Here is an 18804-nt window from a genome sequence, read left to right as displayed (position 1 = left end):
ACCAATAAGAACATGCACTGCCAACCTGCAACTCAAGCACACGTCAACAGATATTAACACATGACTTTGACAATAAAGAAACTGAGAACAGAAATAAACAGACCACCGACAAACACATAAAAAGGTATGAACTGGGCATAAAAATTGCAGCCACACAATTTCCAATCCACTGAAAATATTGAACCTCCGGGAGTGAGGACACAGGCGGAGTGAAATGCTGTGGCGACAGTGAGAATGAAAGGACAAAGGACCATGCTGAGAAACAATAGCAGGAAAAGAAGAAGAGAAAGTACAGAAACAAGTGAAGAGCATAGTAGCGTAGCACAGATATACCTTCATATACGCCCTGCACGTCCTTTCTCGCTTTTGAAGCTTTTTCATTTGAGAGAGGACACACACAAGAACAAAAACAGACCAAAGAAAGACAGTTAGAAAGGTTGATGGTGTACTAATGGGTTCTCCAATCCACAAGCACTTCAGAAACACAGTATAGCAGTTGGGTCTGCTATGATGAAATCATGTAACGGATGAATGTAGGGGTGTACAGAGTGGCCTTGCTTTCAGAACAACACATTTAGTCTGGTGATTTCAAAACCCTCAGGTGCTCTTTCAAGTAAAAATAGAATCAGTAGCTCATTAGCATCTGAAATATGCAAATGAAACATATGCAAAACAATATCCCGACGCAGACTGCCTAAATCAATGCGTGGTTTACCTCTATAGGATCAGGATCAGAGTTGAGGATTGGACTTGGAAAATTGGGATAGGTTTGGGATAGAAATTAGTTGTAAATGTAAGGTTTTGGAATAATAAGTAAGGTTTAGGATTTGAGATTTAGGATCAAATTGGGAAATATAATTTAGGTTTCCAAATTTTAAGCAACACACAGATTAAACATCTTTAAATTCAAAACAATACGTTTTATAAACTGTTTAAATTAATGTGCTGTTTAGTTCTAGGATCAAAATCATGGTTTCTTAGAATTAGAAGCTAAACTAGGAAAACAGATTGGGGTTGGATAGGTTAGGTTAGAAAGTAAATATTCAATTTAAATATTTAACTGGGCACTGGGTTAGATCTTGAGATTTTTGGGATAGGATTTAGAATTGTTGATTAGGGATAAAAGTTGGGGATTAAACTGATGTTTCTAATAGGACGTTCAAATCAAAGTTAAACTTTTCTTTTACAGGATCTGGATAGTGAGTTTATACTAGGTGAAGGAGCAGGGTTGGGATTTTGAGGTCAAAATTAAAATTTATGGTTAGTATTTTAGGTAGCACTTTAATATAGAGACAAGTCCTCACTATTAACTAATTTGCTATTAGCGTGCCTATTAACACACTGGCTATTTTTCAATACTTACAATAAAGCTTATATTCTGCATGACCAAAACTGTATCCTGAAATCCTATTTAATAGCTAAACTTAACAACTAACTTACTAAACTATTAAAAAGCAGAAAATCTGGACATTATTGATGCAATATTCATAGTTAATGGTTTAGAAAAAGAGTTTAGGGCCATTGCTCACTGAAAGAGTGTGAGGTCAAGGTAAATAAATCTTTTATTTACGACATAAAGTTTGGTATTACGCTTTAGAGTAATAGCTTATTGCTTAAACCAAGGATGTTGGTCCTGAAACATGTCCTGTTCATGAAAATTACACTGACTGATGTCCATCTGGCTCGATGAGACATGTAATTCTAGATATAGTGCACTGGGAGATCCAAACTCTTTGCCTTCAGTCCCTTCCACTGGCCTGTAACTATGAAATTCATTTAAAAGAAAGGCTTCACTCTTAGTGAGTACAGCCTGTGCTCCAGCCATTTGATATCCTCCCACTTCTTTGACTTTAATGAATGAAACACACAAAAAGCCATACAGACAACACAGTAGCCAAGAAAGAGGTTTCTGTCTCAGTATTTAACCAAACGAGTGCTACTTCAAACACTTTGAATATGCTCTCAAAGCCTATAAACTTAAAGGTATAGTTCACCCAAAAATCTTTTATCATTTCCTTTCTGTCATGTGCTTCCAAACAACATTATAAAATTAAAACATCTAAATCAAACAGTTTAATAAGACAAGCTCGCTTTTTAATTTAATTTAGATTCACATTTAAATACTAACCAACTTGCATAGATCATGTAACATAAAAAATAAATAAATAAACAGAAGCTCTGCTGGATGTGCAAGAACCAACAAATTTTGTTCTTGTATGTGCATGTTGTGCTGCCTTTGTCCATATTTAATGTGTTCTTTTTATGTGCACTGAGCAGTGTTTACATTTGAATAAAAGCCTAAATTAAATCTGTTCAACATAGTGTGTCCCCTAAGAAAACTGGGACTACACTACTCAATTCATACTTTTACAATGTCAAACTGTTTGAAGCTTCAAAGAGAAGCTTCAAAAAGTATTTGTACACAAAAGTCTTATGAGTGAATGATGACAGAATTTAAAATTTAGTTGAACTATGTCTTTAAAAGCTAATATTCATTCCCAGTAGCCTTAGAACATTGCAGAATATATATATATATATATTTAAAGCTCAAATTTGATGAATGTATGCCCTCAAGATTCCTAATGGTTGAAGTATTTGTTACATAACACTGCATCCAGTTGTATCCAATAGGTTTAGAATGCAGCACATAAAGCAGTCGTTCATATGTATTTTAAATGCAATGCATAGGTTTTGCATAAAAGCAGCTAATAATTTTTGTAGACTGATAACTGGCTCCATTCTTCTCCTTGTGACCTATTTTCAGAAAGTGTCTGCACTGTAATTTGCATACTTGCAGTAAAATATGTACTGTTCTGGTGATGTGAGAGCATGAGTCTGCCAGATAGTGTGCTAATACTGGGACATATTACTCTGTTGTTGAGTTACCACAGGCCCCTTTGTCACATACCACTTATATTTGCATCTACATTCATTTCCTAGAGATTCATTATTTCTTAATCTTTCGTTCATGTCAACTTTGTCACACATTTACATTCACGCATTTAAAAGCTGTTACGACGGCTTCAACCTTATTATCACTTTTATACAATTAAAGTCCTCAAACGTTACCTCAACTATATAACATGAAAAGACATGTACTGATTCGCACCAGAGAAAGCATATCATTCGAGCATCTTGGGCATGCTCATCACCCTGTGTGTCGGAAAACACTAATTCTGATTTTGAAATTCTGAACACTAACACTAATTTTTCCACTGAGTGATTTACTTCAGTCTGTGCATTTATACTTTTTTAAATTGTCTAAAAGCACAATGGGGTGTAACACAATGGGTTTGATGCAGTCTTTTTGAAGCAAGTGTCCTTTAAAGCAAAGTGCCTCTGAAACATCCACGGCATGCTGCTGCTTATTAAAAAGTCATGTTTAAAATGAAATCCTGTTAATACCTTATTGAAGCTGCGGCCGGTGGAGTCTTTCTCGCTGGGTCGCAGTTCCTGTAACTGAGCGTCTAGAATATCCACCAGCTGCTCCATGAGCCTCATGGTAGAGCTAATGTCACCGGCAAAGATGGCTCCTTTGGTATGTTTGGCCAGCTCGTTCGCCAGGTTGGCTGCGTTTTCCCCGCTCCGGATCTGAGAGATTACACAAATTAACCTCACAGCATGGCTCTGAAAAATATCATTTTGTATCTACGAGGCTCCTGACTACCATTATGACATCATCACGCTGAGTCAGCAACAGCCCCCGCGAGCAATTACAGCTATCATTAGAAACTGGTAACACTTTGGAAGAGCATTTGGAAACACTTCCTGGGTTTCAATGGCTGGAGCATTTCTGCTCCTTTAGTTCATTTTTGTGGGTGTATGGTAGGACGTTTGGTGTCCCATTGTGCACATCTATTCTATTTACAGGAAGCATCTCGCATTAACGCAAAAGTGCACACACAGATCAATCTGCAAGATCCCTGTTGGATGTTTGAAGGCTGTGTGTCTTCATCTTAACAAGTGATAACAGAAAGAATGAGCTCCAAAATATGGCACAGGAGAGTATTTTATTTTTATGATGTTATGCTCTAAAGACTGTCACTTTTTTTTGCTCCTTGTTCTGCAAGGACAGATATACTCTGGAACTACAAACCTTTTGTGCGACTTGATTCACCCAGTGGGATGTGCAGTTGCTCAGATCTGGGCCTTTTGGGTTCCAGGTCCCAGTGGACAGAACGCACAGGTAAGAGGCAGTGCCTGTTTAAATAAAGACAACATAATTTTCATCATCACTAGTATGGGCAATCTTTTATAAATAAATATGATATGGATTGTCTGTCATACAATGTATTCTTAAAGGCATTTTTTTTTGCTGTAAAGATACTGCACTGTTTACTATTTTGTACATTACTATTCATTTACTATACTTCTTGTTGTTTTGTACTCTTTGTACTAATGTTGTATAATTTTAATTTTAGTCAATTTTGTATGTTTAATCACTGTAAAAAAGAAAGTAAATGTGCATTTTATGGAACATTTTTGAGCTCACGTTACTCTTATATGTTACATGTACAATAAATTATACATGACTACATTCAACTAACCTAAGGAAGCCCTCTTCCTAACCTAAGTATATGAAGTATAGTGTCGGGACGGTTACTATGGAAATGTAATACTGTTACAAACCACAAGTTAACCTATTTAAAATGTGAAACATAATAATATTTAAATTGCTTTATTCAATGTAACTTAGTACATTTGATTACTTTACAAAATTTCTAATGTTTTTATATGTTAATCGTTTAAAAAATATTAAAGCCAGCCGGTTAACCTTAAAATCATCCTCAACTTTGACTACTTTTAGACTTTCTAAAGCTTTCACTTAAATTAAGATTATAATAATAATTGAATTTTAAAGCACAGCTACTATAAAATCAGAATTTATCACCTTGTTTTACATCATAAGTTATCAACAAGTTATGGTATTGGTTTTGAATTGAAATCGAAATACTGGGGTAAACATATTTAACCGCTTTGTAATTATTAACCTTTTCATAAATAACTGTAATTTAATCAAACTTTATGTTTTCTCGGTAACTGTAAATGATTACAATTACTTTGTAATTAAATTATGTAATTTTACACTGGTAGTTAATTTATATTTCTCAGTTTATAAATATGTTACAATAAAGTGTAACCCATATTCGCTATGGAAATAAAGCACCAATAAAGATTTTTACTATCTCAGTACAAAAGCCTTAGGACATGCCAAATAAATACATTGGCATAAATACATGTTAATTATTAGATTTATTCTTAAAAGTAAACACCTTCGCTAACAAGATTATAGCTAAATATAAAATCACTGCAACGCATGGCCTCTCATGGCTTTATTGCTTTATTCAAATGTCCGATCCTAAGAGAATAGACACATTTCTCTTCACCTAGAGGCCAAATGCATATCAGCTTGTGTGTGACTGATAGCAATTCAAAGAGTCCCGAGTGGAAAAGTGCAGCGTGTTACACTTCAACAGGTACATGCACCCACCTCGGGTTCCTTTGGGGCAGGGTCGTTCCACCAGCATGCCCCTCTGCGTCTGCGGCCACAGAATGTCCCTGAGCTCTACGCTCTCGCAGAAGCGCTCCGGTGGAGGGAAAGACTCCAGCGGAGGAGGCGTGGTGGTTTGGGGAAGTACAGCCGGCGATTTGGGTGTCTTATTAACAGCTCTGGTCCCTGTAGTGGTAACTGTAGTCACCTGACCTCTCGGTTGAGCAGTGGTTGTTGTAGTGGTGGTTGGTTTTAGTAACTTGGGTGTTGTGGATGCCTCTGAGATTGGTGGTGCTAAAAAGAATAATAAGCAAAATTAGCTGTTGCACAAATTATGCCCTGTTTTGGGCACCGGTTCTGTTGTCAAGATTGTATAGTGCTTAATAAAACAGAATAATTATGAAGTAAAAAATATTCTGCTTGCATACAAGATCTCAAGCTCTATTATATCTCAGGAGCTTATTAAAGAGCTGAATCGCACAGTTTTTGAACATATATTTTCTCTCACCCTCAGTTTCTTTGTTCCTGTGTCTATATTTCATAATCTTAATATATAACTAACGTAATTCCTCAGGCAAGAAAAATATGGTACATATATCAGAGTAAACTGAGCAAATATTGCAGGCCACACTTTACACCGAAAAATATGCATGTTTTATTTCCAAAATGTAATTATGTTTTTCATAGCTGGGAAGTTACATAAGGATAATCATAAGGAGACTCATACATGAAGGGGTTTGAGTCCCAGATAACTCCACTTCCTTGCAGTTTGCATTGGTTCATCCTGTACCTGACTCCATATCGCCAACCACAAATATGGATAAACTCAGAAAACCCTCTGAACTTCACCCGCCGCTTTTACCGGCTAACCTGATTGTGTGAACGACAGCGTGCAGCCAAGAAACCAACCGATGGTCCATAGAAGTGTGAGAGATTTTAGCACAGTATGGGTGTGAGAGCAGCTCCATGTATGTTTGTGAGGTGGAAAAGACCGATCAAGTGAAAGAAAAGACTTTCTTTTTGAGGTTAGATGTGACCTACTGTGAATTAGTGTCAACTGACCAGCCAGAGCTCTGGTTCAGATAAAAACTGAGCAAAAGCAGCTGCAACGCCTTTACCTGCAGACCCCGATCTTTACGGTTTTCACCCATGTGTGTGAGTTTTGACACGGTTGGCATGACTGGTGTGCCATTATTGGCTTTTCACTCCCAGATTCTGGCTGTTCGTCATGATGGCTGTAAAACAAGCTTCAGCTCAATGTTCCAGAATTAAACCACAGATGAGAGAAGCCTGTTAAAGTCAACAGGAAACCACATTCACAAACCATTTTACTATAACTGTAGACTAAAAATAATGCTTCAAAAAACTATTTGTCTGTTGGGTAACATTATCCAAATGCCACATGCTTAGATTACGTGACCCAAAAAGAAAAGCCATTCAAGCGTTATAACATGCACACGCACACACATACATATATATATATATAAAAAAAAAAAACTGTGCCCATTCCAAAAGGGGACATTGTGTAAATAATCTTTGATTAATCTATTGCTTCTTAATGTAGACAGAGAGAAAAAATCTGAGCAAGAGACAAGGAGATTAAATATGCTTAAGAGACCATTTCATGAAGAAAGAAAAATAAACTTTAGAAAAAAATACTTTGCTATAGCACAGATGATACTTTGTTGCAAAGTACTTTTCTTACACCAGAAAACCATAACAATAATATTAACATAACAATATATGCTAGGGTTAAAAAGTCTTAACACAGAGGAACTTTTGTGAAAGATGTTTTTCTAACTTTGACACTATTGTCCTTTGTGCTTTATGTATAATTTTGGCGTGGTGTCGATTATGGATTGTGGTCCTTCAAAACTGAACATGCGGGCAGTAAATGGATACTTACTCAGCTGTCTCATAGCACCTAGGTGTCTGTTATTATTTTACAGAATGCCTTTGAAATCTGATTTATAGGCAGAAGTATTAATTTTCTCTTTGTTATAACAAAGGCAGTTTCTTTTAAGATAAGTATGTCTGTAGTGCCGTAATGAAAATGTGTCTGACTCGCATTATGCTCAAAGGAACCTTCAGTTCAATGTCAAAAAAAGAAGAAATATTACCTTCGCAACAGAGAACAATTTCAAACTAAATATTCAAATGAAGCTGTGGTGATAAGCACCTAAGTACTAGTTCCAGCATGGTAGAGAATTTCCAGTGACCAGTTTTTATGTTGAGTTAAAACGATTAATTAAAAAAAAAACATTTCTCTTACTGAAACCATTTAGAAGTATTAAAAATAAGCTTGGATCATTGGAAATACATGCTTGGGACTGCATTTCTCTGTATCATGAGAATTACTAAGTGCTGAGTTAGAAAACCCATACATATGTAGCCAAATATATACTGCTAACATTCAAAAATATACATTTTCGAGTTTGCAGAAAGTAAGTAAAGACACTCATTTCCAAATTACTAGATTGTCTCATTGTAACATTTAATGCTGAGACGTAGTCTAGGGACTGGTGTATTAAGGATACAGTCTATCAAGGATGTATCCATCCAATTGAGAATAACCCTAAATGAGGGCTGACTGGGCACTGGGTTAAATGTTGGAGGGCTGGTAACAAAGGTTTGACCGATGTCACAAAGAGCAAAAGAATGAGACTTTTCGGGCAAAGGGAGAAGGTTAAACTCACATCAAAGATGGAAATTTGCATCTAATAATTATGTAGCAGCATTAGCAATTGTAATAATTTTTTAATTCAAGGGAGGTCCTTAACAAAAACAGAGGCCACTGAGCAATCTCTCCAAGTGGCAGTAGAAGCCAGACTAAAATAAAGCCAAATCCATTAGTGGACTTCTGAACACAAAACAGTATATTTTTTTAGGCAGGAGCAGAGAAGGCTCTGCATAAATTTCACTAACCATCAGCAGTGTAATATCACATGGCAATTATCACAATCAGTGTCAAACTAATTCCATTAATGATGAGCAAAAATGAGATTAAGTGGCAAGCAGCGTAATGTGTGTTTTCCACCCCGATTCAGATGGCAAATATAAATGCTGTCTGTCTCCTCCACATCAAGATGATTCCCCATTATGAAAGATGATTCCAGTATCAATATGCTGCTGGTTTTAATCATTTTCTCTTTCAGCAAACGGCGCATATGATGCTATTTAGGATCTTTATGAGATGTCATCCTAATATGTTGTGCCAGCATTCCACATGATGGAACAATCTATCAAGCCAGCAAACAAGCAAGCATTCTGGCAGGTATGTGGTTTACAGTCCACTGATACATTGCATTTTGTACACAACTGCTATTAAGTAGTATTTTGAAAGTAGAATGAATCTCAAATGCATTCTTACTTGCAACAAAACAAGGAATTGTTATTTTAGTGGAGTATCTGTACTAACAGTATAATAAATGTTAACTGCCTTTTGTGTCAGTTTAAAATACCAGTTAGTTTAAAATAAATATTAAAACTAGCTGGTAACCTTTCTGGCATATTTCATGTATTTATTTTAGTTTATTCATTTATTTAACACTGAATCCGTTTTAAAACTTCACATTTCATAGATTTAAAATAAATAAATAAATATATATATATATATTAATAGTTAGTAAGGTAGTTTTTCAAGATTAGGTATTGGGTAGGATTAGAGATGTGGAATATAACCATGTAGAATAAAGCATTAATATGTTTTTTATTACCCCTAATATAAGTAATATTCTAGTAATATGCCATTTCTAAATGAAATAATTGATTATTGTGACATAATCTTATCTGGTATAAATCTAACATCTAAAATCTAAATCTAATCTGGATTTTTTTTTTTTTTTTCAGATCATATCAACTGTTACATGCCATAATATAGCACATAAATACAATATGATTGCATGTTATGTGATTTGCATGAATAGCCTAACAATTAACACGGTCATTTTTGTTACCCTCTGACTTAAACGGGGGGGATTTCATCCTATAAAGTCAGGTAAGGGCTTATCATATTGTACATACTCTAGTGGTTCATTGTAGCAGTGTCTCAAAATCAAGGTAATTCCACAGCTATCAAAGTAAAGTGGAGCAAACATCAACTCTGCGGAGCACAACTCTGACGGCTGTGTGAGTGAGCTGATTATTGAGATGATGAGATAATCACCACATCTAAAATAGAGAAAACACATCAGTATACAAATGATGGCAGATTAGATTCAAGTGGGGATGGGGGGTATCGTTCAACCCGTGCACTGCACAGGAGCTAATGCTAGTGAAATTAGCATGTTTTTGTCCTTCATCAGCACTGATTGTAGAGCTAATTACTTCCTTTACAGGCGGCTAAAAGAGAGGCAGAACATACACAGGCACATTCAATCAGCCACATCGTACAAGTGTGAACCACAAGTGGATACATTGTGGTAACAATGTGATAACATTTCCTTAATGAAAGATTTGAACCCTCCGAGGTAACACCCCAGAGAAACGTTCAATGAATTTTAGATCTGAGCCCTAATACTTTGCATCTGAAGTGATATTGAGTTGATATTTCTTACTTAATTGCTTGCTTGTGCAGGGATGAATTTGCTCGATGGTTTTAATTCAGTGGCAGTAATCGCTTCAGGCTAAAGGAAAGCTGCTAGCACAGGCTAAGAATGACTCAGATGATTCTATCCTGAGCTCTAAAATAAGTCTGATATAATAAGTAGTGCCGATAGTAATGTGATTATTAATGTCATACACAGCCTTCGGAGAGGTGTTTTGGCTCTGTTCCAAAAGCTATTGAGCTGCCTTGCAGTCTACATAGGCACCTTTTAAAGCAGCATCTTATGAGAAATGTAACCTCATCGGAACCTAAAGTAAATGATTTGCAGAGAGCGCAAAATAACATTCCTCATGTGAAGTGCATAGATGACACAAATTAAAATTGCTTTCAATATGGCAAGGAATTAACATGTTGCTAAGGTACACTGTGATATATATGCTTCTCACCAATTAATAAAACATACATGATGAAAATGCCAAAATGTACTGGTAATTTTCTGGTAATGTACTGCCATTTTCTGGACATTTCCTTGCGTGATTTAAAATAAGAGGAAATCTTCTCTGAAAAATGTGTGGTTTGTTAAGCCCTGCATATACAAAAAAAAATCAATAACACTTCAGAATAGGTAACACTTGTTAACTACTAACTCCGACTTTTCCTAATAATAGTTAATAATAGTTAGTAAAGTAGTTGTTAAATCTGGGTATTGGGTAGAATTGGAGATGTAGAATAAGGTTATGTAGAATACAGCATTAATATGTGCTTAATTAGCATCAATAAATGTCTAATACTCTAGTAATATGCACATACACACATACAAACCTATTTCATATATATATATATATATATATATATATATATATATATATATATATATATATATATATATATATATATATATATATATACACACACACATACAGACAGCTTCTTTTCTCATTGCATTCTGAGATTGCATTCTGTGAATGATGTGACATGTGACAGTACCTTTAATTTGGCCAGTTAAAAAGGTTGCAGCCTTCATATCAGAAGCATACCTATGATGTTGGTTATTAGGTAGCCTTTGAGGTGCTTTTAAATGCTGTAAGCAGGCCACAAATAAATACAAAGTAATATCTTGTCATTTAGCGGATGCTTTTATCCAAAACAACTTTATCCAAAGTGCACTCATTAGGGGCATATTTTTATGACAACCCTGGGTACAGTTAATCTGCTCAGTATCTGCACATGAACAGATTCATCAGTAAGGTAGACACCACTGGGTCTCCGCAGAAGAAAGACACTCATATTTTAAAATTCTTAAGCCCCACTAATCTTAGTAAAGTTGTTTGACCTCTACATTTAGCCAAGTCTTTCTGGAGTAATGCAAGAGTCTCGGCTGCTAGGCTGAGCTGGGATTATGGTAATTACGGTTATTATTTTTTCAATGTAAAGATGATCTGACACATAGTATGGCCATCCTGTCCTAGCTCTTGACAGCTAAATTAAAAACAGGCTATGCTGACGTGACCTTCGGGACTGATCCGGTCTCAGCGGAGAGCCGTCTCTCAACACAGACACATTGAGAGGCCTTCGAGCAAAAGTGTGAGTTGTTTGTTTTGAGGCGCCTGAGAGCTACTCTTTTGGGGGTGATCAACCGCAAGGCTGCCTACGTACCTGTCCAGACAGGTAACCCTCTACCAATGAGGGAAGCGGAGCCTTTCTCAGTGGGGCAGTAGGAGGGAGTTTAGCCTCAAGAGTCTAAACGCTGGGGAGGAATGGCTCTGTCTTTTGAAACCTCAGGGGACGCGTCTCTTATTATATGCTAACAACGCCTATGATGTTGTTTACTGCAGAGACCCACCACTCCACTCTAAGATGTTGCTTGCACTCGAGAAAGGTTTCCGGAATACATCAAGCACATATTAAATCTGAAATTAAAAATCAGTCATCCGTGACATTTGACACACAGACTCGGGAGCTAGAGGAATACCAACTCAGTGGCTGAAATCTCGCGACCACTTAAACAGATATCCAGAGGGACTCTGTGTGTGTGTTTGTGTGTGTGTGTGGCTAGACGGATTGGAGATTCGAGGCTTACCGTGAGCTGGATCAGGTGGACCAAACACCAGATTGTACCGCAGGATGTAGAAGTTATTCCACACATACAGCTGGTTGTCTCGTGGGTTGTATTCCACAGCGGCGATGTACTGGTACTGGTTAGGGAAGTGGATGTCGACGTATTCACCTCGGTTCTGTTTGGTGTTGTACATGTAGTCGATGAGGCTCTTACTGACTTCGCTTTCGTTGTCTTCGTATGTGGATCGGACCACATACAGAACCCCACAGATCATGAAAGCATTGGAGGCCGACCGCTTGTCGTAGGTGGTATCCCAAGTAGCCTCAAAGCGAAGGGTGTAGGGGTTGAGCTGACTGATCACCATCATGCCATTGTTCTGCTCGGTAGCGTAGATCACCCAGAGGCCGTTTTCATCAACCGCCAAGTCGATGTCTGTTTTCCCACCCCACTTGTACGGTGAGGTGTCATGATAGTTAGCATTATTTATAATCGCTTCCCCACTTTTGATTCTGGTCCGAAGGTCAAATTTGACAATGTTACGTGTCCTTTCCTTGTTGAAAAACACCGCCCCGTCATACACCACAAATCCTGTGCCATCAACTCGGTGGGGGAGTTTGTACGTCGTGGTCTGTCGGGAGTTTTGAAAGTCGTCAAGCGAGTTGTACTCGATGAGTGTGTCTGTTCTGTAAGGGGTCCAGGGCATGAAATAAACCTTGTCTCCTGCCTGGAGAGGGTCTTTGCACCACGACCCCGCTTGTTGCTCAGCCTCGTAAAGAAATGACGGATCTCCAACCGCTTTCAGAGTTCCGGGACAAACAAAAACTAGTGATGAGAAGAACAGAGCAGAGAACAGTCAAAAGTAAGCAAACGCAGCTCGAGCTAGTTGAAAGCAGAGGGCAAAGTGCCTTCTGACTCTACATCACTCTGATAACTGGGTAGTCGGTGAAGACAGAAACACACACTAAGAAGTCTAACAGCTACCCACATTCACAAGCAGTAAAAGGTGCGAAGAATCTGCATCTGAAGGTTATTGAAGCTTAAAACGGAAGCAAAAACAGTTTTTATGTGTCCGTAAGCAAACAGTTTCGGCTCACTGCTGCTTGGACATACTGAAGGGGAGTGATGGAAAAAATCAAACCACAACCAAACACAAAGGAAAAAAGGAAGGAATACGACAAATCTGCCCTGCAAATAAAAACAGACAACTAAATAAGGCTTGAAGAGAAGAGCAGCATACAGGCAGTCTGTGTCCTGAGACAAGTTTTTCCACAGTTTTTTATGTCTTTCCTACGGGCCTAATGTTGCAATCATTTTACAGCATAAAGCATTTCCTTTCTTCTTAACAAGACATGATAGTCAAACATGTAGAAAGTGAGAGAGCCAGAGAGACAGAGAGAAAGACAGAAAATTAGAAAAAGGGAAAGCCAGAATCAGTAGAGGTAGTGTAAGCCTATAGAAACCGTCTTACCAAAGCATGCTGGGAGTGTGAAGTGGGGCTGGGGTTCGAACAGGCAATAAAAGAGTGTGGAGGACAGGAAGTGGAGGGGGAAATGGGGCATTACCGCTAACATTTAACTTGTGCTTTATCGCTTTCTTTCAAAGCTTCCCTCCGATTGCTGCTCGTGCACTGACCTTTACTAAAATACAAGACCCTTTCTGCTACTGCCTGCTATCGGAACAGCAAGAGTGGGTACAGGAAGGTTTTACAACCACAAAATAAAGTAAATAAATAAATATATTAAAGAAAGAAAAACAAGGAGCTGATTGTGTCAGTGATTTACCTTTTTGCTCCACTTCTATTTTAAGCGTTGGAAGAGAGAATGAAAGGAGTGCAGGGGGAAAAAGAGATTAAAATGAATTAACCATCATGTCCATGATCACATGCAGTTAACATGTCATGAGGTTACGGGCATTATGCACAGAGCTACAGCTGTCAGAGGAGGAAGAGATCGCAGTTAGACACCTTCAACACATGAAAGAGAGCCAGGTTAAAGGGGGTTCTGTCATAGTACAAAAGGACAGCGTATGTGGCATTGAACGCGAATCAATCTGCTCTTGTCGAGGGAAAGCTGCGGGGAAATACACGGACTGAATTCTAGATAGCGGCCAGCGTATAGATTTTCATAAGAACTCGGGGACATCGACCAGGGAAATATGAATTCCAGGTGGACAGATGGTAAGTTGTGCTGGAGGGAAACTCAAATCCAGAAAAATAAAGCTGTTCCTCAACTCTACAGTTCCTCTCCAAGCACAGAGTTCTTGTCAGCCCTTCTAGGCATTATACGAACACTTGAACAGTCCGGTATGGCGGTATGCGGTTTCAATTTCCATCATATAAAGTTTGTAAAATATATTCTTACTTTTTAAGGGGACACACTTTAATTTTTCTTTCAGTCCAGATCAGTGTGGCAGCAGGAGTCTGGCAAGCATTTTACTTTTGAAAATGATGTGTCTGCCAAGATTTCCAGATGAGCCTTTTACTTGCCCTCATGTCATTCCAAATATACCTGATTGCTTTCTTTTGTAGAACAAATACTTTTGAATAGTATCACTCTTTTTTTGTAATTACAATGATGTGTATGTAAATTTGTAATATTTAAAACAATATTAACTTTACATTTTGGTCTGGTTCTGACACAAGTCTATCAAAAGGCTTGACATATACCACACTTTTGTTATACTAGTTACGGTAGACATGTGGCATATCAGAGTTTATGTCTTTTACTTTAATTATACTAAAATGAGTGGCCAGAATATTCTTAAAAATTACATTTTATCTGTGTTCCAATACACAATATGAGCCAATACACTGTCCTTCCAAATCCCTACATAGCACCAGATAAAGACAAAGAGAGATAAATAGACAGACAGACAAAATGCAGACATACATATAAACAGAATCTTGACAGTCTTCAGGAGTTTTATCTCATGAAGGCCATCGTTAGCATTGGCTTAAATAATCCAAAACATGAAAATTTCAGAAAATCTAAAGCTACATTTCTCAGATGTAATATGATCGATCGACTAATGGTGTCTGTTCTCTGGTCACAATGTCCATGAGACATGAGAACTATTTATTTATTTTTGTAAGACACCGTTTTCTTCAAGAGTTCTGTTTAGCATGTGAATGAACCTCACGAAACCTGCCCAGAACAAAGAAAATGAAATAATGAAATAGAATTTGTAAAACATTATTTCTATTTGTTTGTAGGACCATTAGCGTTTTATTTGAACACTATATTTCACATTATAAGTAATGCCATTGTAATTTTACTTGCCCATAATACATACAAATGTTTAATAGTTACGATAATATTTGTTGTGCTGCTTTTATGCTGATTTAATAAAGTAATACTATAATATTGTAATACATTAATGACAGCCTAATGAGAGTCACCTTAGAAAATGATGAAAACTGCAATAACAAAAAAACCTCCTTTCTGGATGCATTACAGTAATAATAATTTTGATAGGGAAATGTGCTTAATTGTCCTGAAAATAATGTTATAATACAAGAAAACCTTAATGGTCCATAAAATTGGTTTCAGTTTCTTCATGGAAATTATATTTTATAATTTAGAGCATTTTTGAATTTGGGTTTAACATACATGTTTACATCAGATTCACCTGCAGATAATGCAGTGTTTCATTAGTTTGTACCCACAAACAGAATTTTAGGTAATTATAAGATCGATATATTAGATAGATAGATAGATAGATAGATAGATAGATAGATAGATAGATAGATAGATAGATAGATAGATAGACAGACAGACAGACAGACAGACAGATAGATAGATAGATAGATAGATAGATAGATAGATAGATAGATAGATAGATAGATAGATAGATAGATAGATAGATAGATAGATAGATGAGGTAGGTCAAAACTAATGAAATTATGGTGACATCCATCCACAGGGCAAATAATTTCTAGTTTACTCAGCAAAATCTGGACAGATTCCGGAGTATGCAGTACACTTAATACCGGGACAAATCCTGTTCTCTGAGATACCGTCAGCCAAAGAACATCATGAACATTCCACTGTTGCAACCAAACAAGACCAAATAAGAAAATCACTTCCAGTCAAAAACAGCATTCAGCAGCCTGAGGGTGACATGAGGGCTCTGCCGTCCTAGGGAGTCAAACTGTGATTAGTAAATAAAACTGTTACGGACCGCCTGGAAATGCCTAGAGGAGGTAATGCAAAAACATTAAGACAAAAAAACAAAACAACAACAACACAAAAACGTATTCTGTGAAGGTGCTTACATCAGAAAAGAAATGTGAACAATCATAGATAGTCCTGGAGAAAAGCTAAAAAACATGATACTTCTTGAAACAACAGCTTTAAACATTTTGTGTGGGATTTTGACTTCAATAACCAATAGATACGGACTAATGCTAAGCACTAAAATCCAGCGGGCCTTTGTTATTTCGGGTTCGTTGTGGGAAATATGCGGCGGAGGACCCCGTCTGGTATGTGAAGTCTCTGGAAACATTCTCTGAGAAGACGAGACAATTCAATCAGAGAATAATATTACTATCTAATTGTTTAATGGAGCAAAACAATCCATACTCTTAATGTAATGGGAAATCTGAGAATAGAAGTGAGGCGTTTGTTTGGAGTTTGTTCATGTTAGATCCATGTGCAGTCATTTGTCTTTTCTGACAGTCGTATAGCTGCGGTTTCTTACGAGCAAACACAATGATCAAGCACTAACGAAAAACATCTTTGGTCTGTTTATTAGTTGGCATAAAGCTGGCATATCTTTGCTTGGCCAAATCTTTTTTTTTAAGGCCAAAGAAATCATGCTGGTCTGTCTCTAAGCGATTATATGTGCAAAGACTGGACGTCAGAGAATGCTGCTTTGCTTTCATGTAGCGCGCATCGCTGTAATGTTCCTGATAGATGAAAGACTGCTAAAAAGTATGTTTTCACATGGAGAAAAGCGCATGGAAATGGTTTACATTTAACAGCTTACATTTTAGCTTTATGAAAGAACATCAAAATTTAAACAAGGCATTTTGTACCCAGCTCTGTGTGCTACAATCACACCTGCACAAGGTTTCAAGATACAAATCAAACACTAAAAACTGTGCATTATTAGAATAAAGCATTGCATCATAAAGAAAATACATGAATAACAATTGCTTTCCTAAAGGAAATAGCAGTGCTTGCAAGGTAGCAAACGAATAGTGTTTTAAGTTTTAAGCTTAGATTTGCCATAAATGAAATGCTGCATCAAAGATGCGTCACTGTTTTCCTGACACTTAGGGCTCATCTTATTTTTGTAAAAATGACTATATATGTTTAAAGAGCAAGAAAGAAGGAACTAAAAAGAATGCAGTAGGTGAATAAATGCAAGAAAGAACACTAATTACAAATCATCAGACATAAACTGCAGAATATTATATAATATTTTCTTGCAAACACTGATATTGATAATACAGTGCCTATAAAAGTATTTGTTGCTGTCGTTATTATTAGTCCTGTTAAATGATGACAATGAATTCAAATACACAGTACACAAAATTATGATGTATATAAATATAAATTATAAATATAAATTATGATATATATTGGATGCAATTGATTGTGATTAATCATTTGATTGAATTATTATAATTGTTATTATATTTTTGTTTAGTTTCCTATTGTAATAATGTGATTTTTTCAAATGCAGTTTTTTGCACCTGGTTTGAAAATCTCCCACATGCCTTCTGGTAAACTGCAGCCAAGATGTTGTATGTTGATTTATTTATTTATTTATTTATTTATTTATTTTTTAAACAACAGTAGCTTTATCTTTGGCTCCCTGTCATAAAACTAGAGAAGCATCGAGGCAACAGTTGTTGTTGTAAGCACAGTCTCCCATCTCAGCCAGTGAAGCCTGTAAATCATTGGTCTCCTGGTGGTCTCTCTCCCCAGCCTTGCACGGTCACTCATTTTTCGAGTACGGTCTAGGTAGATTTACAGCTGTGCCATACTCTTTCCATTTCTTAATTGTTGCTTTAACTGTACTCCAAGGGATATTCAGTGACTTGGAAGTCATCTTGTATCCATCTCCTGCCTTGTGCTTTTCAATTACAATTCACTTTCACTGCGTGTAGTCCGCAATTTTCTGCAATAATGACTCACCAGAAGTTGGACCTTGCAGATAGAGCTGTATTTATACTACAATCAACTGAAACCACTTAACTACTCACAAGTGATCTATTTAACACTGACTTAGAAAAGTGAATTAGCCGTGCCGGTGATGGTTTAGGTTTGTCTTTTTTTTTTACTCTTTTATTTATGTTGAGTATTGGCAAAAAAAAATTATTAAACCCATTCTTAATGCTGGATTAATTGCCTAGTGTGCATGTTTTATAAACACTGTATTATCGAAGACAAAAACTGAATCCTGGAGAAATAAATTTTAAGGCACACTCATAAAAGGGTTACCATAAAAATATATATATATATATTTAAAAAGATGGCTTGTACTTACTGTAGGGAACACATTCATACTGGACTTCAAGGTACTTATATGTTCCTGGGCAGGGGTCAGGAAAAACATCTGGTCCAGTGATGACGATGCACTGTGTTCTGTTGTTACACCTGGACGGAGTGGGAAAAGATAAAAGTAATCAAACGAGTGAAATAGAAATGGAAGCTATTCACACCAGGGTTTAAAGGAATGCTCTGGATGTAGCAAAAGAAT

The 18804-nt window shown here is 36.8% G+C and overlaps 1 protein-coding gene across 41 annotated transcripts in view; it reads right to left on the bottom strand.

The window, feature by feature from the left end:
• Positions 1-18804, bottom strand: part of adgrl2a (adhesion G protein-coupled receptor L2a) — a 91663-nt gene that overhangs the window by 27272 nt on the left and 45587 nt on the right. For 26 of the 41 annotated variants that reach the window (XR_006252088.1, XR_006252089.1, XM_043252219.1 and 23 more), the window contains exons 4-10: positions 18592-18701; positions 13878-13892; positions 12118-12918; positions 5492-5785; positions 4097-4200; positions 3406-3591; positions 334-372 (exon numbers count right to left, since the gene is read on the bottom strand). Coding sequence is in view for 39 of the 41 variants with exons in the window: in XM_043252219.1 (XP_043108154.1) it covers positions 334-372; positions 3406-3591; positions 4097-4200; positions 5492-5785; positions 12118-12918; positions 13878-13892; positions 18592-18701 (1549 nt within the window). In the remaining 2 variants the exon portion in view is untranslated. The remainder of the gene's footprint in view (positions 1-333; positions 373-3405; positions 3592-4096; positions 4201-5491; positions 5786-12117; positions 12919-13877; positions 13893-18591; positions 18702-18804) is intronic. The other 15 variants (XM_043252200.1, XM_043252232.1, XM_043252233.1 and 12 more) reach the window with 3 other exon arrangements.

Source organism: Puntigrus tetrazona, chromosome 11, assembly GCF_018831695.1.
Source record: "Puntigrus tetrazona isolate hp1 chromosome 11, ASM1883169v1, whole genome shotgun sequence".
NCBI classification, from domain to species: domain Eukaryota; kingdom Metazoa; phylum Chordata; class Actinopteri; order Cypriniformes; family Cyprinidae; genus Puntigrus; species Puntigrus tetrazona.
Note: the sequence above shows the minus strand (reverse complement) of the source record. Positions and strands in the feature narration are given on the sequence as shown.